This window comes from Lithobates pipiens, unplaced genomic scaffold (assembly GCF_037356315.1).
Source record: "Lithobates pipiens isolate NorthernLeopardFrog02 unplaced genomic scaffold, aLitPip1_a1.2 Scaffold_1, whole genome shotgun sequence".
NCBI classification, from domain to species: Eukaryota; Metazoa; Chordata; class Amphibia; order Anura; family Ranidae; genus Lithobates; species Lithobates pipiens.
Window position 1 is genome coordinate 96,948,334 of NW_027507685.1, and position 27,431 is coordinate 96,975,764.

A 27,431-nucleotide genomic window follows, 5' to 3' on the forward strand; every position below is an offset into this window, starting at 1 on the left:
TCCGCCACCACGCCTCCAAAATGCTACTATTGGTTGTGGCACACCTCTCTCCTCCACCCCCTCCTCTTCTTCTTCCTCCATGGCCTCTTCCAGTGCTCTGTCCTCAGAACCAGCGGTGCTCCGTAGGCGTTCCAGGGGCTATGCAAGTACGCAGGCAAAACAATGTCATGCCGTGCTTGCGCTGGTTTGTTTGGGGGACAGGAGCCACACTGGGGCAGATATTTTGTCAGCTCTGCAGGGGCAGGCCGAGAGGTGGTTGACGCCACGCCAGCTCAAGCCAGGAATGGTGGTTTGCGACAATGGCACCAACCTCCTCTCCGCCCTCTAACAGGGACAACTGACCCATGTGCCCTGTGTGGCTCACGTCCTTAACCTGGTGGTGCAGCGGTTCTTGGGCAGGTACCCGGGCTTACAGGATGTCCTGAAGCAGACCAGGAAAGTCTGTGTGCATTTCCGCCGATCATTTAATGCCTGTGCTTGGCTGGCTGAGCTCCAAAAGGAGTTGAACCTGCCCAAGAATCGCCTTATATGTGACATGCCCACCAGGTGGAACTCAACGTTGGCCATACTGCAGCGGCTGCACACGCAGCAGAGGGCCATCAATGAGTACCTTTGTGACTACGGCACCAGGACAGGGTCAGGGGAGCTCGGTTTTTTCTCACCACGCCAGTGGGGCATGATCAGGGATGCATGCACTGTTCTGTCACCGTTTGAGGAGGCCACAAGGATGGTGAGCAGTGACAGTGCATGCATCAGTGACACTGTACCTCTTGTCCACCTGTTGGAGCATACGCTGTGTGGAATAATAGACAGGACACTTGAGGCAGAACAGAGGCAGGAAGAGGAGGACTTCCTTGCCTCTCAAGGCCCCCTTTACCCAGACAGTGTTCCTGCTGTCCCACCCATCACACAGGAAGAGGAGGAGGAGGAGGAGGATTGTGTCAGCATGGAGGTGGAGGCTGGCACTCAGCATCAGCAGCAGCAGTCTTGTAGGGATGATTTACAGTCCCAAGAAACCCATGGACTTGTACGTGGCTGGGAGGAGGTAGCTATGGATCATGTTGTCCTTAGTGACCCAGAGGACTCCGGACCGAATGCCTCCGCTAACCTACGCTGCATGGCCTCCCTGATCCTGCAAAGCCTGTGGAAAGATCCTCGTATTCTTCGGATCAAGGAGAGGGACCATTACTGGCTGGCCACTCTCCTTGATCCACGGTACAAGGGTAAGGTTGCCGACCTTATCTTGCCGTCGCAGAGGGAGCAGAGGATGAGACGTCTCCGGGAGGCCTTGCAGAAAGGCCATTGCAACGCGTTCCCAGAGACTGGGAGGTTACAAACTCCTGGTCCTGGACAACGTGTTGCTGAGGCATCGGTTAGAAGGAGCGGTGGAGAAGGTGGCCGTCTAACCGATGCATTCAGACAATTTTTTAGTCCGCAGCCCCAAGGTATGATCGGTTCCAGCAACCATCGCCAGCGTCTGATTTACATGGTGCAGGAATACCTAGGGGCAAGGTCAGACTTGGACACCTTTCCCACCGAAAATCCTCTGGCTTACTGGGTCTTGAGGATGGATCACTGGCCAGAGCTTGCACAGTATGCATTGAGCTACTGGCCTGTCCTGCATCCAGTATTCTTTCGGAACGCACCTTCAGTGCTGCTGGTGGCTTTGCTACCGATCACAGAGTGTGCCTGTCCACCCACTCGGTTGATCGGCTGACCTTCATCAAGATGAATCAGTCTTGTATCACCCACAGCTACCAAGCACCTGAAGCTCATGTAACCGAATATTTTTTTTTTTAAATATCACATCCCTTCAAGATTGCCTATGCTGATGCTGAGTGACTGTCCTGCTATGTTGATTGTCTATCCTCTTCCTCCTCCACTGATATGTTGGAAGAACATTTTTGGTTCTGGGTGATGCCACCAGCCCAATTTTTCAGCCCCTATTTAACAGGGGCGTTTAATTACAATTGTTGATGCAATGCTTTTCATCAGGGCTCATTTCTGCACCACAACTAGAGTATATGGGAGAGGTTGCAGTGTCGTGGCACCAGCACCAGTGCCTAAGGCTCAATTTTTCAGCCAACAAGGGCATGTAATTACAATTCTTGATATAATATTTCACAGCAGGGCCCGTTCCTGTGCCCACCCAGAGTAACTGTGAGGACTTATAGTGTTGTGGCACCAGCACCACAACCACCAAAGGCCCAATTTTTCTACCACTGTTCAACAATGGCATGTAATTACAATTCTTGATATAATCGTTCACAGCAGGGCACTCCAGCGCCCACCAAGAGTCACTTTGAGGGCTTACAATGTTGTGACAACACCAACACCTTGTTCCGCCATTTCTGCAGAGCATATAGGGCAGGCCCCTACTTTCAAACATCCAACTTTCAAACGTCTCCTACTTGCAAACGGAAGGAGACAACAGGAAGTGTGATGAAGAAAGACGGACGGCAAAACAAATTATACAGGGGGGATAACCCTTCCCTATGTTTTCCAGAAAGCTTAAAAATATTTTTTGATTTTTTGACTGGAGCTACACTTTAAAAATGTACCAGTTCAAAATTACAAACAGATTCTACTTAACACAACAAATCTACACAGTCCCTGTCTTGTTTGCACCGTCTGTATACTGCTGTTCTGAGTATATAGGGCCTGGGGGCCCCACGTCTTTCTTTTTTTTAATATGGGTACAGGGTTCCCCTTAATATCCATACAAGACCAAAAGGGGCTAGTAATGGGCATGGGGGGGGCTACCCATGCCATTTTTCTCAATGATTTTCCTCCATATTGCCGGAACCAGATATTACATTAAAAACGCAAGCAGTTTGAAATTACTTTTTTCAGTTAAATGTCATTTTGTGCAGGGACTGTTCTAAACACGGGAAACACGTGGCACTTCACAGGCATACTATAGACACCCCCCAGGCACGATATTTAACCCCTTCCCACCGAGCGTACGCAGATGTGTGTACTCGGCTTCCGGGGGTATACCGGGATGATTCCCGCACCTGCAGGCATCATCCCGGTACCGTTTTTTAGAGCGGGCGATTGGCTTTCCAGCCATAATAACCGATGCGGCTAAAAGCCGCTCGGCTGTTATGCCAGAGGAGCGGGAGAGGACATCCCCCCTCCCGCCGCCTCCCGCCACTCTTACCGGTGCTCCCGCTCAATCGGGAGCACCGATCTCACATCCGCCGCTTCCAGCAGCTAGGGAGGGACTGAAATGACGCCGTAAGTGGTGTCATTCCAGTCTCCTAATTGTAAACACGGAAGCAACGTTATGACGTCACTTCCTGTTTACTCTGCTGCCAATGGCGCCAGATTAAAAAAAATATACAGTATTCAGAATCGCCGTTTTCGGCAATCTGAATAGTTTGAAGTCTAAAGGTGGGATCGGGGATCTTTTAGACCACCGATCCCTCCAAAAAGAGTACCTGTCACCACCTATTACTGTCACAAGGGATGTTTACATTCCTTGTGACAGCAATAAAAGTGATCAAATTTTTTTTTTTAAATGTATTAATTTAAAAATGCATAAAATAGGAAAAAAAATGTTTAAAGCGCCCCCCCGTCGCCGCGAGCTCGCGCAACAAAAAAAACGCATACGGAAGTCGCGCCCGCATATGTAAACGGTGTTCAATTCACACATGTGAGGTATCGCCGCGATCGTCAGAGCGAGAGCAATAATTCTAGCACTAGACCTCCTCTGTAACTCTAACCTAGTAACCGGATTTTTTTTTTAAAACTTCGCATATTGAGATTTTTAGGTACCATAGTTTGTCGTCAAGCCACGAGTGCGTGCAATTATAAAGTGTGACATGTATGGTATCTATTTACTCGGCGTAACATTATCTTTCACATTTTGCAAAAAAATTGGGCTAATTTTATTGTTTAGTTTTTTTTAAATTCATGAAATTGTCCCTTTCCCCAAAAAGTTGCGTTTAAAACACCGCTGCACAAATACCGTGTGACATAAAATATTGCAACAATCGCCGTTTTATTCTTTAGAGTCTCTGCTAAAAAAATATATATAATGTAATGTAATTTTCTAGCAAAAAATATGGATTTTAGCTTGTAAACACCAAATGTCAAAAATAGGCTTAGTCATTAAAGGGTTAAAGGAATATTTCACTTTTTTTTTTCACTTTAATCGTCATTAAAATCAGTGCTCCTGCCAAAACGGACATTTTTAAAAACATTTTAGGCATTGACCCATGTCCCCTGGGGCAGGAGCCAGGTCCCCAAACCCTTTTTAGGACAGTATCTTGCATATTAGCCATTAAAATTAGAACTTTTTATTTCGAACTTCGAGTCCCATAGACTTCAATGGGGTTCTAAAGTTCGTACGAATTTTCGGTCCGTTCGAAAGTTCTGGTGCGAACCGAACCGGGGGGTGTTCGGCTCATCCCTATTTGTATCCTAAGTAATTTTTAAACTTTTGAATAAAAAACTATTGCAAACAAACATTTGTAAACGCCCAAACATGAAGCTGCATGAACATGGAGGGGCATTTAGAGGCAAAAAAAGGCGAAAGTCAAACTCCCTTAAAAGTGGTGTTTTTGACACCCAAGTGTGTATGAGGCCTAAAAAATGTAGGGACGCAAAATATGTATTGAATACTGCAAGCCTCTGGATGGGGCTGGGTATCACTGTTGGGAGATGGGGGTTCTACGGCGGGTTAGTGAACTCTGCAACATATATGTGGGCCATATTTTCCCTATCCAAGTTCTAAACCCTCAATAAAAAAACAAACAAAAAAAAAACACTGGACTGTTCTTGTGGCTCCCCAGGGGGTGTACTATGTGTACAACAGAGGGCAAGGTGAGAGGTTGTGGGAGTGAGGGGCATTGTGCTTCACTATGAAAGTTTGGGGGTCACCATGGAAGGTTAGGGGATCTTCGGCTGGCTGGAGGCCCTGTAGAGGAAAGCTATGACCTGGCATTGGACACGCCTGGTCGTTGAGGACCACTTGTCCAGATAGCCTTAGTACCATGGAAATCCCTTACTGGCAGTTTTTTTCTTTTACATATACAAAGAGCAATCATTGATGGCTAACACGGTACAACACTCAACTACTGCTAGACGTAGCAGCAAAGGCTCACATGATTTATTCTGATAAATGTATTTATTTGTAGCTGTCGAAAATCACCTGTACGGAATCGGATTATGATGTCCATGATGTATATGATGTCACAAATATAGTCCAGGGTAAGCCACACTATAATATAACTGAATTGAAGGTCATTAAAGCAGGCCCTGCCAAAAAAACAAGGAACAACAATTATTTGGAGGAAAGCTGTAACAGAAAAAGGCTGTACAGTGCCTTGAAAAAAGTATTCATACCCCTTAAAATTTTCCACATTTTGTCATGTTACAACCAAAACCATAACTATTTTATTGAGATTTTATGTGATAGACCAACACAAAGTGACACATAGTTGTGAAGTGGAAGGAAAGTGATGAATAGTTTTCCAAATTTTTTACAAGTGTAATTTAATCTCAGTATAAATACAGCTGCTCTGTGGAGCCCTCAGAGGCTTGTTAGAGAACCTTAACGAACAAACAGCATTGTGAAGACCAAGGAACACACCAGACAGGTTAGGGATAAAGTTGTGAAGAAGTTTAAAGCAGGGTTAGGTTATAAAAAAAATATCCCAAGCTTTGAACATCTCACAGAGCACTGTTCAATCCATCATCCGAAAATGGAAAGAGTATGGCACAACTGCAAACCTACCAAGACATGGTCGTCCACCTAAACTGACGGAGAGCATTCATCAGAGAAGCAGTCAAAAGGCCCATGGTAACTCTGGAGGAGCTGCAGAGATCCACAGCTCAGGTGGGAGAATCTGTCCACAGGATAACTATTAGTCGTGCTCTCCACAAATCTGCCCTTTATGGAAGAGTGACAAGAAGAAAGCCATTGGTGAAAGAAATTCATAAGAAGTCCTGTTTGCAGTTTGTGAGAAGCCATGTGGAGGACACAGCAAACATGTGGAAGAAGGTGCTCTGGTCAGATGAGACCAAAATGTAACTTTTTGGCCTAAAAGCAAAACGGACTTGGCCACACACACTCACACCAAAGTCCGACTGATTTGACTGTGATGACGTACTACCGGATTAGAGTAAGAAAGTTCATAGCCAGCAGCCAATAGCTGCCCTAGCGTCGGTTTTCGTCCGTTGGACTAGCATACAGACCGGACTCAACATGTTCTAAATCTAAAGTCTGTCTGATTTTTTCGACAGCAAAGGTCCGATGAAGCCCACATACGATCGAATTGTCCGCTGGATTTGTTCCATCGGACCTTTGCTGTCGAAAAGTCCGGCCGTGTGTACACACCATTAGAGTTTGCAAAGGACTTGAGACTGGGGCGGAGGTTGACCTTTCAGCAGGACAAAGACCCTAAACATACAGCCAGAGCTACAATGTAATGGTTTAGATCAAAGCATATTCATGTGTTAGAATGGCCCAGTCACAGTCCAGATGGAGAATCTGTGACAAGACTGGAAAATTGCTGTTCCCAGATGCTCTCCATTCAATCTGACAGAGCTTGAGATATTTTGCAAAGAAGAATGGGCAGAAATGTGCCTTTCTAGATGTGCAAAGCTGGTAGAGACATCCCCAAAAAAGCTTGCAGCTGTAATTTCAGCGAAAGGGGGTTCTACAAAGTATTGACTCAGGGGGGCGCTATGTAGGAATGGGGGGAAAATACCATGATATGGCCACTCTTGGTTGTTATACGGTTCTGAAAAAAAAAAAAAAAGCTGTACTTCACCTTTAGATTGCAACCCAGACTTACCTCACTATTAATAGGAACCAGTTATACAGCACGGGCGCAGCTATGACATAAAGCCACCGATAATACCATTTTCCTGAAGGATCAAGCACAAATCTTTCAGATAACTTCACTCTGTAATTAAAAAATAAAAACACATGTTAAAGCTCAACTGAACTTTCAGATGAAAGATGAAATCAGCTAAATACATTTCAGGTGCATCAAAAAATAAAAAAAATAAAAAGTTGTACAAAATCTTACAGTTGGTTTTCTTTAGAAAGTAGTCACAGCCGGAGTAAAGGTGACTCTTCCCTGCCAGCATGCTGTAGAGAAGGTCCCTTGCTATTATTGGGGAAGCAGTAGTCTCTACGCAGCGGTCCAACACATCCCCTGCTGAGTCAGAGCTAGAGCTCTCCAATCAGCAAAATTCATGCTTCCTGCTGATTGGAGCGTTCTAGCCCTGACTTAGCAGAGCTCTAGTGGAAGCATGCTTTAGAACAGTGGTGTCCAAATTGCAGCCTGCGGGTTGGGTGTGGCCTTTGGAGCACTATTCCTTCCGCTGATACAAGGCGCTATTACTTTCAGTGACACCAATGATGGGACACTATTCCTCCCACTGATACCAATGATGGGGCGCTATTCCTTCCACTGACACAAGCAATGGGGCGCTATTGCTTCCACTGATACCAATGATTGGGGCACTATTCCTCCCACTGATACCAATGATGGGGCACTATTCCTTCCACTGATACCAATGATGGGGCACTATTCCTCCCACTGATACCAATGATGGGGCACTATTCCTCCCACTGATACCAATGGTGGGGCACTATTCCTCCCACTGATACCAATGGTGGGGCACTATTCCTGCCACTGATACCAATGGTGGGGCACTATTCCTCCCACTAAAACCAATGATAAGGTACAATTCCTTCCTCTGCCACCAACAATGGGGCACTATTGCTTCCACTGAAACCAATGATGGGGTTGCATTCCTTCCACTGATACAATTGATGGGCACTATTCCTCCCATTGATACCAATGATGGGGCACTATTCCTTCCACTGATACCAATCATGGGGCACTATTCCTACCACTGACACCAATGATGGGGCACTATTCCTCCTACTGATACCAATGATGAGGTACAATTCCTTTCACTGCCACCAACAATGGGGCACTATTCCTTCCACTGAAAACAATGATGTGGTTGTATTCCTTCCACTGATACAATTGATGGGCACTATTCCTCCCATTGATACCAATGATGGGGCACTATTCCTTCCACTGATACCAATCATGGGGCACTATTCCTGCCACTGACACCAATGATGGGGCACTATTCCTCCTACTGATACCAATGATGAGGTACAATTCCTTCCACTGCCACCAACAATGGGGCACTATTCCTTCCACTGAAAACAATGATGGGGAACTAACTATTCCTTCCACTGATACAATTGATGGGCACTATTCCCCCTCTGATACCAATGATGGGGCACTATTCCCCCCACTTATACCAATGATGGGACACTATTTCTCCCACTGATACCAATGATGGGGCACTATTCCTCCCACTGATACCAATGATGGGGCACTATTCCTCCACTGATACCAATTATGGGGCACTATTCCTCCCGCGGATACCAATGATTTTTCAAGCATTTTCTGCTCCCAATGGCTACATGGTGACTGTCAGCTGTCTACAAACTTTTGTTTAGAAGTAGGTATATACTTTATCTTTGTCTTACTGTTGGGTTGTCTTGTTTTCTACTTTTGTATCTTGAGTTTCTTTCCCCTTCTCAGCATTTGCCTCTGCGGCTTGCCCTTCAGGTCCACGGAATCGGTCTAGAAAGGAATCAGGCCTTTGATCTTGATCATGTAGGCTCCGGTGGGCCCACTCCCGCAAGACCACCACTAGGCGCACTATCCTAAAAAGTTACAAGAGAAAGTCTGTCAGCCAGTAGATTCTGTAAGCAAAACCTGTATATAAAGCAAGATGGACATGAAGACCAGATTAACAAGTGTGTCCATATTTTATCCATAACTAGACTATTAGGATGACACCCCCAAGGATTTATGGAGCATCTTACAATGGTAAAACATTTCTCTATGGCCAGCATTCACTTTTTTTGTATGGTTATTATGAATATTTCCCGTATGGCATATTTGAAACTCTTTGTAACTTATTTTTCGCATATAGTATTATTTCATGTGACTTTTGCGATCGCTTCCTTTCAACAAGTATTGTTTCATCATTTTTATATTACTGGCTGGTATAAGGTCTTTTCCTCAAGTATTGAGGGTGTTACGCTTATATTATATCTATATTGGGTAGATGCTTCTGTGTGAATATATACTGGTGGAGATCAGGGGCGGACTGACCATTCGGGCACTCGGGCACTGCCTGAGGGCCCCATGCCACTACGGGGCCCAATCAGGGTTGCCAGCCTCAATAAAATCAGGGACAGTATGTAAAAATCTGTGTTTTTAAAAAAATCCCAAGATTATAGCTGCCCTGCCTCTCCAGTACCTTTTCAGTGTGTGTGTATGTATTTTGTGTGTGTATATTGTGTGTCTGTGTGTGTATACTATATGTGTGTGTATACTGTGTGGCCCCATAATCTATTGCCTGGGGGCCCCATAATCTCCTATTGCCCTGGGGCCCCATAATCTTCTCCTGTTGTCCAGGGGCCCCATGAGTTCTCAGTCCGTCCCTGGTGTAGATACTTTCTTTTTAATAGTTTTTTAATGGCTTAGAGCTACTTAATATTTTTATCAAGGAAAGGACAAGCAGCGCATATCTATCATTCCACAATCTTACAATATTGCACCTGAAGGGGTTTCAAAGGTACCTCAGGTATGTGACAGACCATCCAAGGGTTAATATTGCAGACCACCGAAGACCTCCCGGTACCGTGAGCAAATCAATGAACACAAGATACAAGGAGTGAGTTTAAAAAGTGCCTGCCTTTTATTGGGCGTGTATACAGCTTATATTTGGTTCAACTTACCAATCAAAATAGGGGAGGGGGGAGTGGTTAGTAAAGGAATATATTGATATTAACGTATCAGCAATATATGGTTGTACGGGTCTATGACCCCCAAAAACTGACAACTCATGGGGCCCCCGGGCAATAGGAGATTATGGGGCCCCCAGGCTATAATCTTGGGATTTTTTTAAAAACACAGATTTTTACATACTGTCCCTGGTTTTATTGAGGCTGGCAACCCTGATGGGGCCCCTTAGTGGCATGGGGTCCTCGGTCAGTCCGCCCCTGCCCAAAACATATTCAACATAAGGTTACAAAAGTCAATAGGCCATCCGGCCATAAGTCAGAAGTCATGCATCCCATCCCATGGTCCATAGCCCATAGAAAAAGGAACAGGAAAAGACAGACCAGACCACAATTTATAGTATAAGAGTATAAATGCTAATGCAAGCTGTTTTCTTGTGTGCTCTTGCAAAATGCAGTTACAAGCTGGAATGACAGAATAAGCTGCAAACCTAAGTCTTTAACTTAAGTTAACCGCTTTCCGAACGGCTCTTGTACTTATACGTTGGCAGAATGGCATGGCTGGGCAAAGTAACGTACCCATACGTTATTTTTAATTTCCCACCGTGCGCGTGCCGGCCGCGCCTGCCACGAGCTCCATGACCGTGCTCGCAGGACCCATTGACTCGATGTTCACTGGGGATACCCGTGATCGTGTCACGGAGCTGAGGAACGGGGAGATGCCAATGTAAACACAGCATCTCCCTGTTCTGCCTACTGGCAGAACACCGATTGTCTGCTCCCTGTCATCGGGAGTAGCGATCGGTGTCGTGTCACTGGTAGCCCATCCCCCAGAGAGTTAGTAACACTCCCCAAGTACACACTTAACCCCTCCCCGCCCCCTAGTGGTTAACCCCTTCACTGCCAGTGACATTTTGACAGTAATCAATGCAATTTTATAGCACTGATCGCTGTATTAATGCCAATGGTCCCAAAAATGTGTCAAAATTGTCCGATGTGCCCGCCATAATGCCGCAGTCATGATAAAAGATGCTGATCGCCACCATTACTAGTAAAAAAATATATATATAAATAAAAATGCCATATTTTGTAGACGCTATAACTTTTGCGCAAACCAATCAATAAATGCTTATTGCTATTTATTTTTACCAAAAATATGTCAAAGAATACGTATCGGCCTAAACTGAGGAAACAAAATGTATTTAGATATATTTTTGGGGGATATTTCTTATAGCAAAAAGTAAAAAATAATGCTTTTTTGTTTCAAAATTGTCGCTATTTTCTTTTTGTTTATAGCGCAAAAAATAAAAACCGCAGAGGTAATCAAATACCCCCAAAGAAAGCTCTATTTGTGGGAAAAAAAGGACATAAATTTTGTTTGGGTACAACATCGCACAACCGTGCAATTGACAGTTAAATCGACGCAGTGCCGAATTGCAAAAAGTGCTCTGGTCAGGAAGGGGGTAAATCCTTCCGTGACTGAAGTGGTTAAAGTTAGATGAACTTATAATCATTCAAGATGGAGTCAATTTGGTTTGGTCATATTACTACAATCCCCCCTTTAAGTCATGAAGGTGACTTACTTCTTCTCATTGTGACATACTCATCTTGGTGACCATTAGGGATGAGCTTCGTGTTCGAGTCGAACATACGTTCGACTCGAACATCGGCTGTTCGCCCGTTCGGCGAATTCCGAACGTTATGGGCCGTTCGCGCCAAATTCGTGTGGCGCTCACGGCCCACAATGCACTGCGTCATCGCAGTGCATTGCTGGCTCATGATTGGCCAAGCATGCACTGTGACCCCGTATGTGGCCAATCACAGCGCCAGCAGCGAGGAGAGCCATGATTGGCCACAGGCAGGATGCCTGTGGCCAATCATAGCTCAGGCTGTGTAGTACACGCCCCACACTATATAAGGCCGCCAGCGCGGCGGCCTAGTGTAGTGTGTTGGCGTCTGAAGCAGTTAGTGGGTGTTCTGTGTATCTTCAGCACAGTACACACCGATCGTTATCGGCCGATTTTCGATCTTACTCTTCTGTAGTGGTTGTTGTCTGCTTGCCCTGATCGCAGTATACACCGCTATATTCACCTCACCTATATAGCTAGTAATCTATCTTTTATAATAGAGCTTGCAGTCAGTAGTGTTAGGAGCTTGTGCGTGCTCTGTACCCAGTACACACCGCTATATCCACCCACATAGCCCTTCTCTATTTGAGCCCACTTGCCATCTGCAGGAGTTATTGGAAGTTGTGTGTGCCTCCAGCACAGCACAGTATACATCTGTATATACCCCTTTATCTCTGGTGTTCTATAAAAAAGGCATCTGCAGGAGTTAGTGGGTTTTTTGTGCCTCCAGCACAATATACACCTGTATCTACCCTTTATTGCTGTTCTCTAATAGAGGCATCTGCAGGGCTTAGTGGGTGTTGTGTGACTCAATTACAGTATACCCCTTTATCTCTGGTGTTCTATAATAAAGGCATCTGCAGGAGTTAGTGGGTGTTGTGTGACTCCAGCACAATATACACCTGTATCTACCGTTTATTGCTGTTCTCTAATAGAGCCATCTGCAGGGCTAAGTGGGTGTTGTGTGACTCCATTACACTGCTGTTTTACCCAACTCCCTTCAGGCCATTACCATGTCTGGAAGGCTAGCAAGGAGAGGCAGACAGGCACGAGCCGATAAAAGAGGGCAAGCAGGCTCTGTGTCTAGAGACAACAGCGCTGGTCGTGGACGCGGTGCATTGTCATCAGCACGTGGCCATGGGACACGCTTGTCCTTCTTTTCGGCAGCTGGACATGTTGAACCACAACATGCCAATGACTTGGTAGAGTGGATGACCAAGCCATCTTCATCCTCCTCATCCTCTCTCACCCAGTCTCAGGGTACTAGCAAAGCAGCTGCCAACGCATCGTCTTCCCTCCTCTCAATGTCATCATCAGTGACTCCTTCCCTAGACCCACCACGTCCTCCTGAGGAGTCTCCTGAACTCTTTGAGCACAGTGTTGGGTACATGCTCCAGGAGGATGCCCAGTGTTTTGTAGGCTCTGATGATGACACTCAGCTAGAGGAAGGCAGTAGCGTGAGCGCAGAGAGAGGGGGTGCTCAAGAAGGACAGCAATCTGGCAGTCATGTTCCACAAGCTGCAGCATACTGCCAGGTTTGCTACAGCGATGAAGAGGGAGGGGATGATGAGGGCACTGACTCCACGTGGGTGCCTGGTAGGAGAGAGGAGGAGGAGGAGGAGGAGGAGTAGGCACATGTCCAACGAGGCAGGATGCCCTCCGGGGGCCAGCTTAGGGGCAGCACACTGACTGAATCACACCGCAGAGCTCTGCCTGTGCAGGGCGCTGCCTCTGCGCATTATTCTAAAAGTTCTTTGGTGTGGGCCTTTTTTGAGACGAGTGTATCAGATCACACCGCTGCTATTTGCAACATATGTCTCAAACGTATCTCGCGTGGCCAAAACATCAGCCGCTTGGGCACCACATGCTTGACCAGACATATGTTGACCTGCCATGCAGCTCGTTGGCAAGCGTACCTCAAAGACCCACACCAAAGAACAAAGCGGACCTCTCCTTGCTCCTCATCAGCTGGCATCTCCAACCCCACTAGACCTTCAGTCCTCTCTGAAACCTGCTCTGAGAGGAATGACGGTGTAGAATTAGGTGTGTCACAGCCAAGTGCTTCCAGGCACTCTGCTAGCAGTACACCCACGTCCGATTATAGCAGGCAAATGTCCCTGCCCCAGCTGCTGGACCGGCAAAAGAAGTTCACTCCCAGCCATCCACATGCCCAGCGGTTGAATGCTAGCTTGGCTAAATTGCTAGCACTTCAACTGCTGCCTTTTCAGTTGGTAGACTCGGCCCCCTTCCGTGAGTTTGTACAATGTGCGGTTCCTCAGTGGCAGGTCCCCAAACGCCACTTTTTCTCACGGAAGGCGATTCCGGCTCTCTACCGGCATGTGGAAAGCAATGTCCTTGCCTCGCTGGACAGGGCGGTCAGCGGTAAGGTGCATATTACCGCTGACTCATGGTCCAGCAGGCATGGACAGGGACGTTACCTGTCTTTCACTGCCCATTGGGTCACTCTTCTGGCAGCTGGGAAGGATGCAGGACAAGGTGTAGTAGTGTTGGAGGTTGTTCCGCCACCACGCCTCCAAAATGCTACTATTGGTTGTGACACACCTCTCTCCTCCACCCCCTCCTCTTCTTCTTCCTCCATGGCCTCTTCCAGTGCTCTGTCCTCAGAACCAGCGGTGCTCCGTAGGCATTCCAGGGGCTACACAAGTACGCAGGCAAAATGATGCCATGCCGTGCTTGCGCTGGTTTGTTTGGGGGACAGGAGCCACACTGGGGCGGATGTTTTGTCAGCTCTGCAGGGGCAGGCCGAGAGGTGGTTGATGCTACACCAGCTTAAGCCAGGAATGGTGGTTTGTGACAATGGCACCAACCTCCTCTCCTCCCTCTGACAGGGACAACTGACCCATGTGCCCTGTGTAGCTCACGTCCTTAACCTGGTGGTGCAGCGGTTTTTGGGCAGGTACCCCAGCTTACAGGATGTCCTGAAGCAGGCCAGGAAAGTCTGTGTGCATTTCCGCCGATCATTTAATGCCTGTGCTCGGCTGGCTGAGCTCCAAAAGGAGTTGAACCTGCCCAAGAACCGCCTTATATGTGACATGCCCACCAGGTGGAACTCAACGTTGGCCATACTGCAGCGGCTGCACACGCAGCAGAAGGCCATCAATGAGTACCTGTGCAACTACGGCACCAGGACAGGGTCAGGGGAGCTCGTTTTTTTCTCACCACGCCAGTGGGGCATGATCAGGTATGCATGCACTGTCCTGTCACCGTTTGAGGAGGCCACAAGGATGGTGAGCAGTGACAGTGCATGCATCAGTGACACTGTACCTCTTGTCCACCTCTTGGAGCATACGCTGCGTGGAATAATGAACAGGGCACTTGAGGCAGAACAGAGGCAGGAAGAGGAGGACTTCCTTGCCTTTCAAGGCCCCCTTTATCCAGACAGTGTTCCTGCTGTGCCACCCATCACACAGGAAGAGGATGAGGAGGAGGAAGAGGAGGAGGAGGAGGATGATTGTGTCAGCATGGAGGTGGAGGCTGGCACTCAGCATCAGCAGCAGCAGTCTTGTAGGGATGATTTACAGTCCCAAGAAACACGTGGACTTGTACGTGGCTGGGAGGAGGTAGCTGCGGATCATGTTGCCCTTAGTGACCCAGAGGACTCCGGACCGAATGCCTCAGCTAACCTACGCTGCATGGCCTCCCTGATCCTGCAAAGCCTGCGGAAGGATCCTTGTATTCTTTGGATCAAGGAGAGGGACCATTACTGGCTGGCCACTCTCCTTGATCCACGGTACAAGGGTAAGGTTGCCGACCTTATCTTGCCATCGCAGAGGGAGCAGAGGATGAGACATCTCCGGGAGGCCTTGCAGAAAGGTCTGTGCAACGCGTTCCCAGAGACTGGGAGGTTACAAACTCCTGGTCCTGGACAACGTGTTGCTGATGCCCCGTACACACGAGCGGACTTTTCGACATCCAAACTCCGACGGACTGAGTCCGGCGGACTATCCGATCGTGTGTGGGCTGCAACGGACTTTAGCGAAGCTAAAGTCTGACGGACTTTAGAAATGAAGCATGCTTTAAATTTTCCCGACGGAACTCCGCCGGACCCGGTCCCCTTTGAAAAATCCGCTCGTGTGTGTGCTACTCCGACGGACTAAAACCGACGCTAGGGCAGCTATTGGCTACTGTCTATGAACTTCCTACGTCGAATCCAGTCGTACGTCATCACGTTCGACTCCGTCGGAGTTTGGTGTGATGGTGTGTGGTCAAGTCCGTTCGGTCGAAAAGTCCGCCAGAACTCCGTCGGAACTCCAGCGGAACTCCGGCGGAACTCCTTTGGAGGTCTGTCAGACTTAATTCCTCTCGTGTGTACGGGGCATGAGGCATCGGTCAGAAGGAGCGGTGGAGAAGGTGGCCGTCTGACTGATGCTTTCAGACAATTTTTTAGTCCGCAGCCCCAAGGTATGATCGGTTCCAGCAACCATCGCCAGCGTCTGATTTACATGGTGCAGGAATACCTAGGGGCAAGGTCAGACTTGGACACCTTTCCCACTGAAAATCCTCTGGCTTACTGGGTCTTGAGGATGGATCACTGGCCAGAGCTTGCACAGTACGCAATTGAGCTACTGGCCTGTCCTGCATCCTGCGTTCTTTCGGAACGCACCTTCATTGCTGCTGGTGGCTTTGTTACCAATCACAGGGTGCGCCTGTCCACCGAATCAGTTGATCGACTGACCTTCATCAAGATGAATCAGTCTTGGATCACCCACAGCTACCAAGCACCTGAAGCTGATGTAACCGAATAATTTTTTTTGAAATATCACATCCCTTCAAGACTGCCTATGCTGATGCTGAGTGACTGTCCTGTTATGTTGATTGTCTATCCTCTTCCTCCTCCGCTGATATGTTGGAAGAACATTTTTGGTTCTGGGTGATGCCACCAGCCCAATTTTTAAGCCCCTGTTTAACCACTTCCCGACCAGCGCACGACGATGTACGTCGACAGAATGGCACGGGCAGGCATATTGGCGTACATGTACGTCCAATATTCGCTCCCGCGCTGGTCGGGACCCCCGTGAGTCCGGTCGCGGGACCCGCGGACTCGATCGCCGCGGGCATCCCCGCGATCGTCTCACGGAGCGGCCGAATGGAGGAAATGCTGTATAAACAACATTTTTCCATTCTGCCTAGCAACTAGTGACGCTGATCTCTGCTCCATGTGATTGGAGCAGAGATCAGTGTACACTAAATGAAAGCCCAACCCCCCCACAGTTAGTAACACACCCCTAGGAACACTTAACCCCTACACTGCCACCCACTGGTTAACCCTTTCACTGCCAGTGTCATTTACACAGGAATCACTGCATTTATATAGCAGTGATTACTGTATAAATGACAATGGTCCCAAAAATGTGTCAAAAATGTCCGATGGGTCCCCCACAATGTCGCAGTCACAATAAAAATCGCAGATCGCCGCCATTACTAGTAAAAAAAAAAATAATAAAAAATTATTAATAAAAATGCTATAAAACTATCCCTATTTTGTAAACACTATAACTTTTGCGCAAACCAATCAATAATTGCTTATTGCGATTTTTTTTACCAAAAATATGTAGAAGAATACGTATCGGCCTAAACTGAGGGAAAAAAATGTTTTTTTATATATTTTTGGGGGATATTTATTATTATAAAAAGTAAAAAATAATGCGTTTTTTTCAAAATTATCGCTCTATTTTTGTTTATAGCGCAAAAAATAAAAACTGCAGGGGTGATCAAATACCACCAAAAGAAAGCTCTATTTGTGGGAAAAAAAGGACGTTAATTTTGTTTGGGAGCCTCGTCGCACGACCGCGCAATTGTCAGTTAAAGCGACGCAGTGCCGAATCGCAAAAAGTGGTCTGGTCTTTGACCAGCAAATTGGTCCGGTCTGAAAGTGGTTAACAGGGGTGTTTAATTACAATTTTTGATGCAATGCTTTGCAACTGGGCTCATTCCTGCACTACAACTAGAGTATATGGGAGAGGTTGCAGTGTCGTGCCACCAGCACCAGTGCCCCCAGCCCAATTTTTCAGCCCCTGTTTAACAGGGGCATTTAGCGTTTAAACAGGTGTTGTTTATTGAACATTATTGCAGAGATTACAATCATATTAGAAAGCACCGAGCATTCAAGAAGTGCTTCACCATAGTCATAACAGTACATAAAGAAATATTTCTTCATCGCAATAGACAATAGGTATCAAAGCCGAGCAAAGTTACATCATAGACATTTCATCCATTTCAACAGTACTCCAAAGTTCCTAATTATATGTGCCAGCCTCTTGCAACCACCTATCCCAGATTTTATTGTATTTAGCTGAGCATCCCCTATTTTTATATATGAATTTTTTATATGGGAGTGTTAGATTAACTTCCCATTTCCAATCTTCTACCTTGGGTGGAAGGGATCTCATCCACTGTCTAGCTATCACTTTTCTAGCGGAAAACAAGGTTTCTTGTAAGAAAGTTTTGGTAAATTTATCCAGTACTTCGGGAAATATCCCTAGGAGACAGGGTTTGGGGTCAAGGGCTAAGGGTGAACCCATGACGTCATGTAGAAAGGACACTATTTGTTTCCAAAGTTCCTGAAGTTTAGGGCAAGACCAGATAAGGTGGAAAAAAGTCCCAGTCTCAAGGGTACATACCGGGCATAGCACAGATTGGTTTGTATTATACTTGGCGGTCCTGAGGGGGGTAAGGTATGCCCTATGAACTATGTAAATTTGAGATAGCCTATCTTGGAGTCTGGGGGACACCATCTTGCACGTTTCCAGAGCCTCCTCCCATTCCTCATCTGTCAGCTCTCCTACATCACCCTCGCAACGAGACTTTAACCACTTGCTTACTGGGCACTTAAACCCCCCTCAGTCCCAGACCAATTTTCAGCTTTCAGCGCTGATGCACTTTGAATGACAATTGCGTGGGCATACAACACTGTACCCAAATGAAATTTTTAGCATTTTTTTCCCACAAATACAGCTTTCTTTTGGTGGTATTTAATTACAGCTGGGAGTTTTATTTTTTGCTAAACAAACAAAAAAAGATGCAAAAAAATAGTTTAATAGTTTGTTATAAAATTTTGCAAACGGGTCATTTTTCTCCTTCATTGAAGTGCGCTGATGAGGCGGCACTGATAGGCTGCACTGGTGGGCACTGATAGGCTGCATTGGTGGGCACTGATAGGCTGCATTGGTGGGCACTGATAGGCTGCACTGATGGGCACTGATAGGCATAGTTAAGGCGGCACTAATAGGCACAGATAAGGCGGCACCGATGGGTACAGATAAGGCGGCACTGATGGGCAAAGATGGGCACAGATAAGATGGCACGGATGGGTGGCACAGATGGGTGGCACGGATGTGTGGCACTAAGGGGCACTGATAGGTACCACTGATAGATGGGACTGATGGGCACTGATAGGTGGCACTGATAGGTGGCTCTGATAGGTGGCACTGCTGGGCACTGGTAGATGACACTGATGGGCACGGATATGTGGCACGGGGGTGCAGCACCTTTGTTGAGGCAGATTGTGGGCACTGCTGGGTGGCACTGTGGGCATTGCTGGGTGGCACTGCTGGGTGGCACTGTGGGCACTGCTGGGTGGCACTGTGGGCACTGCTGGGTGGCACTGACGGGGGGCACTTATTTTTTAATCATCTTTAGTGATGAGGGGGCAGGTGGGCACTGGCAGGGGGCAGATGGGCACTGGCAGGGCTGGTCGTGATCGGGACTTATGTCCCGATCACGGCCGCCGGTGATCGGCTCTTTTTTTTTCTCCTCGCGCTGTCAGCGCGAGGAGGAATAATAGCCGATTACCGGCTCCGTTATATCACATGATCAGCTGTCATTGGCTGACAGCTGATCACGTGATAAGGGGTCGGGATCGACCCCTTGCTCGGATCGGTGATCAGGCGAGTCTCATAGACTCGCCGATCACAGAGCGAGCTGCGCGCGCCCCTCAGGGGGCGCGCAGGCCGCTCGTGCACGGGACTACGTCAATAGACGTAGTCCCGGCAAAGGAGATCCGCGCTGTAGCCGTCATTCGGCTATTGCGCGGGTCTCAAGTGGTTAAAGCATACGCCAGCGTCGCCGAGACAGGAGCCGTGAGCATACCATAGAAGCATGAAATAAGCTTTTTGGAGTCTGTATCCTTCACTATTACAATAATAGGGTTGGGAGCAGGCTGTGGCGGTGCCTGCGGAAACTGTGCCCTAAGTGCGTGCCGAACCTGAAGGTACTGGAATAGCATATTGTCGGGAACACCAAAGCACCAGTGCCAGCACCAGTGCCAGCAGCCCAATTTTTTAGCCCCGGTTTAATTACAATTCTTGATATAATATTTCACAGCAGGGCCCGTTCCTGTGCCCACCCAGAGTAACTGTGAGGACTTATAGTGTTGTGGCACCAGCACCACAACCACCAAGGTCAATTTTTCTACCACTGTTCAACAATGGCATGTAATTACAATTCTTGATATAATCGTTCACAGCAGGGCGCTCCAGCGCCCACCAAGAGTCACTTTGAGGGCTTACAATGTTGTGGCAACACCAACGCCTTGTTCCACCATTTCTGCAGATCATATAGGGCAGGCCCCTACTTTCAAACATCCAACTTACAAATGTCTCCTACTTGCAAACGGAAGGAGACAACAGGAAGGGAGATGAAAAAAGACGGACGGCAAAACAAATTATACAGGGGTGATAACCCTTCCCTATGTTTTCCAAAAAGCTTAAAAATTGATTTTTTGACTGGAGCTACACTTTAAAAATGTACCAGTTCAAAATTACACACAGATTCTACTTAACACAACAAATCTACACAGTCCCTGTCTTGTTTGCACCGCCTGTATACTGCTGTTCTGAGTATATAGGGCCTGGGGGCCCCACGTCTTTCCTTTTTTTAATATGGGTACGGGGTTCCCCTTAATATCCGTACAAGACCCAAAGGGGCTGGTAATGGGCAGGGGGGCTACCCATGCCATTTTTCTTAATAATTTTCATCCATATTGCCGGAACCAGATATTACATTAAAAACGCAAGCAGTTTGAAATGACTTTTTTTCCGTTAAATGTCATTTTGTGCAGGGACTGTTCTAAACACGGGAAACACATGGCACTTCACAGACATACTATAGACACCCCCCAGGCACGATATTTAAAGGAATATTTCACTATTTTTTTCACTTTAATCGTCATTAAAATCAGTGCTCCCACCAAAACGGCCATTTTTAAAAACATTTTAGGCATTGACCCATGTCCCCTGGGGCAGGAGCCAGGTCCCCAAACCCTTTTTAGGACAGTATCTTGCATATTAGCCATTAAAATTAGCACTTTTTATTTTGAACGTTCGAGTCCCATAGACTTCAATGGGGTTCTAACGTTCGTACGAATTTGCGGTCCGTTCGAAAGTTCTGATGCGAACCAAACCGGGGGGTGTTCGGCTCATCCCTACTGCTGTATTAGAAAACTCAGCAATCCACAGAGTGCTGTATATAATGTATATTATCATTCATATTTCCTACCTGGATAGAGCGCCTCTCCCTCTAAAAGATGCCTGTGACACCACATCACCATTATCTTGGGAAATAACCCTTTGTAGCTCAGAAGAGGTGTCATCGCAGACGGATATAGCCCTGAAGGACATGAAACATACAAACAGCAGATTTAGTAAGGCTTTTGCCATATAATTATCAGCAGACTAAATTAAGGTATTAAATAGCTAGTTAGTGAAAAATTTTTGTTAGTTAAAACAAAAAAATAAATAAAAAAGATTAAATATCATTGGTAAGAGAAATAGAACTAAACATAAAAATCAGCAGGGGAAATAATGGCTAAGGGGAGAAGGTGAAGAAGAAGTTAAAGCAGAACTACATGGTATCTGAGCATTACAAGTAAAAATAAATAAATATTTTTAATATTGGAACCAAACTCCCCCATCCATCCATATCTACATGCTTTCTTTTGCTGAGAAATCACTTTGAAACACCCCCCCTCCCCCCAGCATTTCTGGCTGAGATCAAACCAGCTCAAACCCAAATCGTACAGGAACATGGTTTGCGGTCCTCCATGACTCCATTTTTATTTTTCTCCTGCTATCAATGGCCAACACGGTACAACACTTCATCCATGTCTTCGGTAATCTCTCATCTCCTTATGAACTGTTTCTTACATGATGAAGATCAGCCATGGAGTATATCTGAGGTGTATATCAGGGTGTGCTTCTTCCCCACATATCTAGCAAAATTCATATGGAAGGCATTTCTCGTACTCAAGGCCCTAATACACCTCGAGGGTTGTGTGGGACCCCTGATGTACAGGAAGACAGGACTTCAGTGAGGAACATTTCCAGTAAAGTTCATTCTCTTCCGTGTCAATCTCAGATGGCTGTAACCAGAGGACTTCTGTGGGTTACACATCCTCCAGTCAGAAGAGGAAAGTGGCTCTACCACCACCTGCAATCTCTGATGTTTCCTAAGGTTGTACTTAGTCGTAAAACATTTATCACATTTAGGACAGGGAAACAGACTCCGCACTGTGTGCAATCTCTGATGGGTGAGAAGATGTGACTTCTTTATAAAACCGTTCCCGTTCTTTATAAAACCGTTCCCGCACTCAGGACAGGAAAATTACTTTCCCCCCCTGTGCAATCTCTGATGTATCTGAAGATATGATTTCCCTATAAAATATTTCCTGCACTGAGGACAGGAAAATGGCTAACGTCCCTCACAGTCTGCGGTTCCTCAAGATAAGAGGAATACGATGGTCTGGCACTGGTCCTCACAGTCTGAGGTTCCTCAGGATAAGAGGAATACAATGGCCTGATACTGTCCCTCACAGTCTGGGGTTCCTCAAGATAAGAGGAATACGATGGTCCGGTACCATCCCTCACAGTCTGAGGTGTGAGATCTTTTATGAAATTAAGAGTGGATTTATAACGGAAACTCTTCCCGCACTCAGTCCAGGAAAGCCTTTTATCTGTTGAAAGGATGGCACCATCCCTCACAGTCTGAGGTTCCTCAGGCTAAGAGGAATACGATGGTCCAGTACCGTCCCTCGTAGTCTGGGGTTCCTCAAGATAAAAGGAATACAATGGTCTGGTAACGTCCCTCACAGTCTGGGGTTCCTCAAGATAAGAGGAATATGATGGTCCGGTACCATCCCTCACAGTCTGGGGTTCCTCAGGATAAGAGGAATACGATGGTCCGGTACTGCCCTTCACAGTCTGGGGTTCCTCAAGATAAGAGGAATACGATGGTCCGGTACTGTCCCATACAGTCTGAGGTTCCCCGGGATAAGAGGAATATCATGGTCTGGTACCGTCCCTCATAGTCCGGTAACATCCCTCACTGTCTGGGGTTCCTCACGATAAGAGGAATACCATGGTCTGGTACCATCCCTCATAGTCTGGTACCATCCCTCATAGTGTGAGGTTCCTCAGGATAATAAGAATATGATGATCCAGCACTGTCCCTCACAGTCTGAGGTTCCTCAGGATAAGCGGAATACAATCGTCCGGGACCATCCTTCACAGTCTGAGGTTCCTCAGGATAATAGAAATAAGATGGTCTGGTACTGTCCCTCACAGTCTGGGGTTCCTCAGGATAAGAGGAATACAATGGTCCGGTACCATTCTACACAGTCTGAGGTTCCTACGGAATAAGAGGAATATGATGGTCCGGCACCATCCCTCGCAGTCTGAGGTTACTCAGGATAAGAGGAATACGATGGTCTGGCACCGTTCCTCACAGTCTGAGGTTCCTCAGGATAAGAGGAATACGATGGTCCATCTATACTGTGTAGTGCTGGATGGGCATTTGAGGTATCCAGGTTTTCTCTTGGACTATGCTGCGTGATGTCCTCATCTTCTACTTTACTGTCTGGAGACAAAGTGAGACAATCCTCTGAAGTTTTCCTCATCTCCCGTCCATGTACTGTGCTGATCTCTGTAGACGTGTCCTCCTCTATAAATGTCCCCGTTATCCCATCCTCTTCCATAGACTGCTGATCATCGCTCACATACGTCTCTTCTTCTTCTGCTTTAACCTCACATTCTATATTGATTGGATCTCCACTCTTGTAACAGTGAGGTATAGTGTGACCTTCCTGTGTGGAATCCTGGGAATACAGAGGACGGGGACATTTCTCTAGTGGTTTTCTATAGCTAGAGGACTCATCATCCTCTTCTTTAATCTCTTATTTAACCTCAACTTTGGAATCCCTCAGGTTTCCACTCTGATGATGGTGAAGGATGGTGTGACCCTCCTGTGTGGAATCCCGGGAATACAAAGGATAGGGGAAATCTCTCTGGTGGGTTCTAATTACCAGGTGGCTCCATCAAATCCTTGTGTCTTTCTGAAAGTTCCCCCTTCATGTCATACTCCACATCCTCCTAATATTCTTCTTTAATATCAATATTATCATCCCTGAGGTTTTCACTCTCATGATGGTGGAGGATAGTGTGACCTTCCTGTGTGGAATCTCAGAAAGTTAACAAGAGCCTAGCAGGGTCTTAGCTGTTCAACAGCCTACATTCTTCTCACAGAGCAGAGCAGACGTGCCGACAGAGGCTCCTTCCTAAGCTCCAGCTCCAGCCACAGATCTCCCCACAGCCCTCCCCACTCTCCCCGGGACTTCCAGCAGCTGCCAGCAGCCTTACCGGGACTCAGTGAGGACAGTGACACGGGGGCTAGGAAACAATCCCCCCTAGCCACCCGATCCACCTCACGTCCGCGTCCTTGATCTTTCCGCCGCGCCCGCGGACTGCCCGCCACCTGCCCCGGGTAGGTGTTTAGGCAACACCGCGGCTCCGGCCTAGTCCGGTGTCATATCATGCCCACTCCACCTGGTAGCTGCCTCGCACTCCATCCTTGAGCCGTGGCAGACCCGGGCTCGCACGCCGCTCGCCCCCCCCCCCCCCGCATCCCGACCCTCAGTGGTACCGGGCCCTGGGACGTGGGATTAGGAAAGCCCGGGGCTCCGGCCTAGCCGGCAGCCATCTTGGTGGTTTAAATTACTTAACTCCCCACCCCCCTTTTCCAGCAGATCCTAAGGAACCCGGTGCCCCTACCCATCTGCCTTAAGGTGGGCAACACCCCAGCCACCTTGTGATCGCCCCCAATGTGCTAATTATTTAGACAAGGCAGACTGGTGGCTGCGACTGAGCCCCAGCTCAAACAACTCTCCTCCCGGCTATCCCACCTCCATCCACCCAGCAGGCCGAAGGGCCCCTCCATATTAAAGACTCCGCTGCATGTGGCACTGGCAACCGGACCACTCACCAGAAGCGCCAGGTGTTACAGCAAGCCAGGACCACCACAACAGGACCACCTCACAGCCAACTGGGGTCAACGCAACCAGGTAAGCTCGCACCCCCCCCTCTAGTGATTGATCCAGGTACTGCGTCCGACCGCCTCCGGGGTCAGGAAGGAATTTTTTCCCCACTGGTGCATTTGGCTCCCACTGCCAGGGGGTTTTTCACCTTCCTCTGGATCAACGGAAGGGCCATAGGTTTAGCATACCCCTACCTCCGACCTCCATATCCATTTCACACCATCTTTAGGACTACTATTCTGGATCACCATCAGATTTCTTTTCTGAGCGGGGATCTTCACCTCAAGCAAAGGTAGCTGGAACAGCCAGCAACCCAATACAACAACTCCTTCCGCACAGGTGTCCCTTGATCAGCGCTTACTAATAGCCATAGCACGGCAGAAAATCTGATAACTAGCCATCCTCAGGTTTAAAACCCTGATCAGGAACATCATCTTAGGCCCCCTAGTACTATCAACCTCATTCACGGATCATGTGCCACTTCAAATACTCAGCAGAAGTTCTCCACAGACTAAGGAACATCAACACAACATTGCCATCTTCCATACAAAAAATCCTTCAGAAAGAACAACTGCTAAAGACCGGACGACAAGCAGCCATCAACCACAGGAAGATATCTACTCAACCACAACAATTAGATTGCGCCTTGATTAACGCCAGGTCTGCAGTCAAACACAGAATGGAAGTACACGACTTCATCACCGAGAACAACTTAGATTGCCTCTTCATCGCCGAAAGCTGGCTAACCCTTGACTGCAACACCATCCTCACCGAACTGGTGCCAAAAAACGACACGATCCTAACCGAGCACCGGAAAGGGAAAAAAGGAGGAGGCCTAGCAGTGATCTTTAAATCTCACCTGGTGCTCACCAAACCATCTTCACAGAACCCAGTGCCATTTATGGAGACCCTGACGCTACATCTTCAATCAACACCCCAAGACACCACTCATATTCTACTATGCTACAGACCGCCAAGTCCAATCTTCTTTCACCCCTCACGGAATTCATTGCAATACACACCCTAAAATTTAAAAATTTCCTGGCACTCAGAGATTTCAACCTCTGGGCAAACGAGCCCCAAGACCCCATTGCGACCGCCTGCATCAATCTACTGGAAGAATTGGGTCTCCAGCAACTGATAAAGACTCCCACACATGGGTCAGGACACACCCTGGACCTCATCTTCAAACAAAATATTGACATCAACATACTCGACAACATGACATTGCCATAGACGGACCACCACGCCATCAAATTCAAAATCTCCTCCAACATCACCCACGAAAAACGGAAGCCTGCAACAACGCATTGGACCAGATCGCAGAAAAAACTGTACTCCGAATCCTTCAAAACCACTCTATCCAATAAGATAACTACAATGAACTTAAGCCACTCTGCGGAGCAAACACTCAACTCCCTGAACAAGGCATTACTACAATCGGCAGACTCAGTAGCCCCAAAACGCAGGACTCTTATCAGGAAAAAAAACTTGGGATGGTTTAATGGCTCCCTCTCTCTACTAAAGCAAGAATGCAGAAGAGCTGACAGAACCTGGAGAAGAAATCCCACCGAGGAAAACCACTCAAACTACAAAGGACTCACAGAGAATTGTCACAAAGCAATCTTCAAAGCTAAAAGGGATAATTTCTCATATAAAATCTCAACGGCCTTAAACCGCCCTCGGGAACTGTTTAAAATAGTCAATCAATCAATGAACCCGGTATGCCTAGAGCCTCCAGCAAATGAGTCCCAAGATTACTGTGACAAACTGTCTGATTTTTTCATCGATAAAGCCGAAACCATCAGGAAAACAATTTGTCAGAAGAAAACAGCCAACCTCAGCCATGAAAAACAAAAAGATGATAGCTACAACAACATCCCACAACCGCCAAAGTTTTCACTGACCCCAATTACCGCGGACACCACAAAAAACATCATCAATAAACTTCATGACAGTACATCACCAATTGACATCATCCCCACAAAACTATTGAAAGAATGTTCCGACATCGTAGCTCCCACTATAACGCACCTCATAAACCAATCATTCCAAGAAGGGATCGTTCCTGACACCTTCAAACAAGGCATCGTCAAACCCCTGCTAAAGAAACTTAACCTCGACCCTCAGTACCCAAACAACCGTAGGCCAATAACAAGCCTTAACAACATTTCCAAGATCATGGAGAAAGCTGTAGTACAACAGTTACAACTCCACCTGGATACACACAATGTCATGGTTTTTCAATAGTGTTTGTCTGCTTACCTGTATCCATGTGTTCACCTCTAGAGACCAGCCGACCCTCACCTGACTGCTTTTGTAATCCATCCTCTGGCATGACTCCACCCTAGCTTCTATCAGAGAACTCTATATTAACCTGGGCACTGCAGGCCAACCCTGCTGATCAACCATTGTGTATTCCTTTGTGTGTTAGCTTCCTGTTACCTGCAGTGTGCTCTTCTGTTGTTCCGTTACCAACTTTGGCGTGTCCTTGACTATGCCTGTTTGCCTGTGATCCTGACCTTTTGGCGTGTCCCTGACTATTCCTGTCTGCTTGTGGCCCCGACCTTGGCTTTAGTCCTCACTATCCCTATCCTCCTGTTGCCTACTGTGGGTGTGAGCTGGGGGACCCTGGGGGTTGCGACCTGGAGCCAGTTGCAGCCAAGTCCATCCTCACCAC

At 47.2% G+C, this 27,431-nt stretch overlaps 1 protein-coding gene across 4 annotated transcripts in view; it reads right to left on the reverse strand.

Annotated features, from left to right (window-relative positions):
* LOC143954524 (cyclic nucleotide-gated channel alpha-2-like) overlaps positions 1 to 27,431 on the reverse strand; it is a 123,159-nt gene that overhangs the window by 15,302 nt on the left and 80,426 nt on the right. For all 4 annotated transcript variants that reach the window (XR_013269653.1, XM_077465221.1, XM_077465220.1 and 1 more), the window contains 4 exons: positions 20,944 to 21,054; positions 8,534 to 8,713; positions 6,807 to 6,917; positions 5,159 to 5,265 (listed from right to left, as the gene is read on the reverse strand). Coding sequence is in view for 3 of the 4 variants with exons in the window: in XM_077465221.1 (XP_077321347.1) it covers positions 5,159 to 5,265; positions 6,807 to 6,917; positions 8,534 to 8,713; positions 20,944 to 21,054 (509 nt within the window). In the remaining variant the exon portion in view is untranslated. The remainder of the gene's footprint in view (positions 1 to 5,158; positions 5,266 to 6,806; positions 6,918 to 8,533; positions 8,714 to 20,943; positions 21,055 to 27,431) is intronic.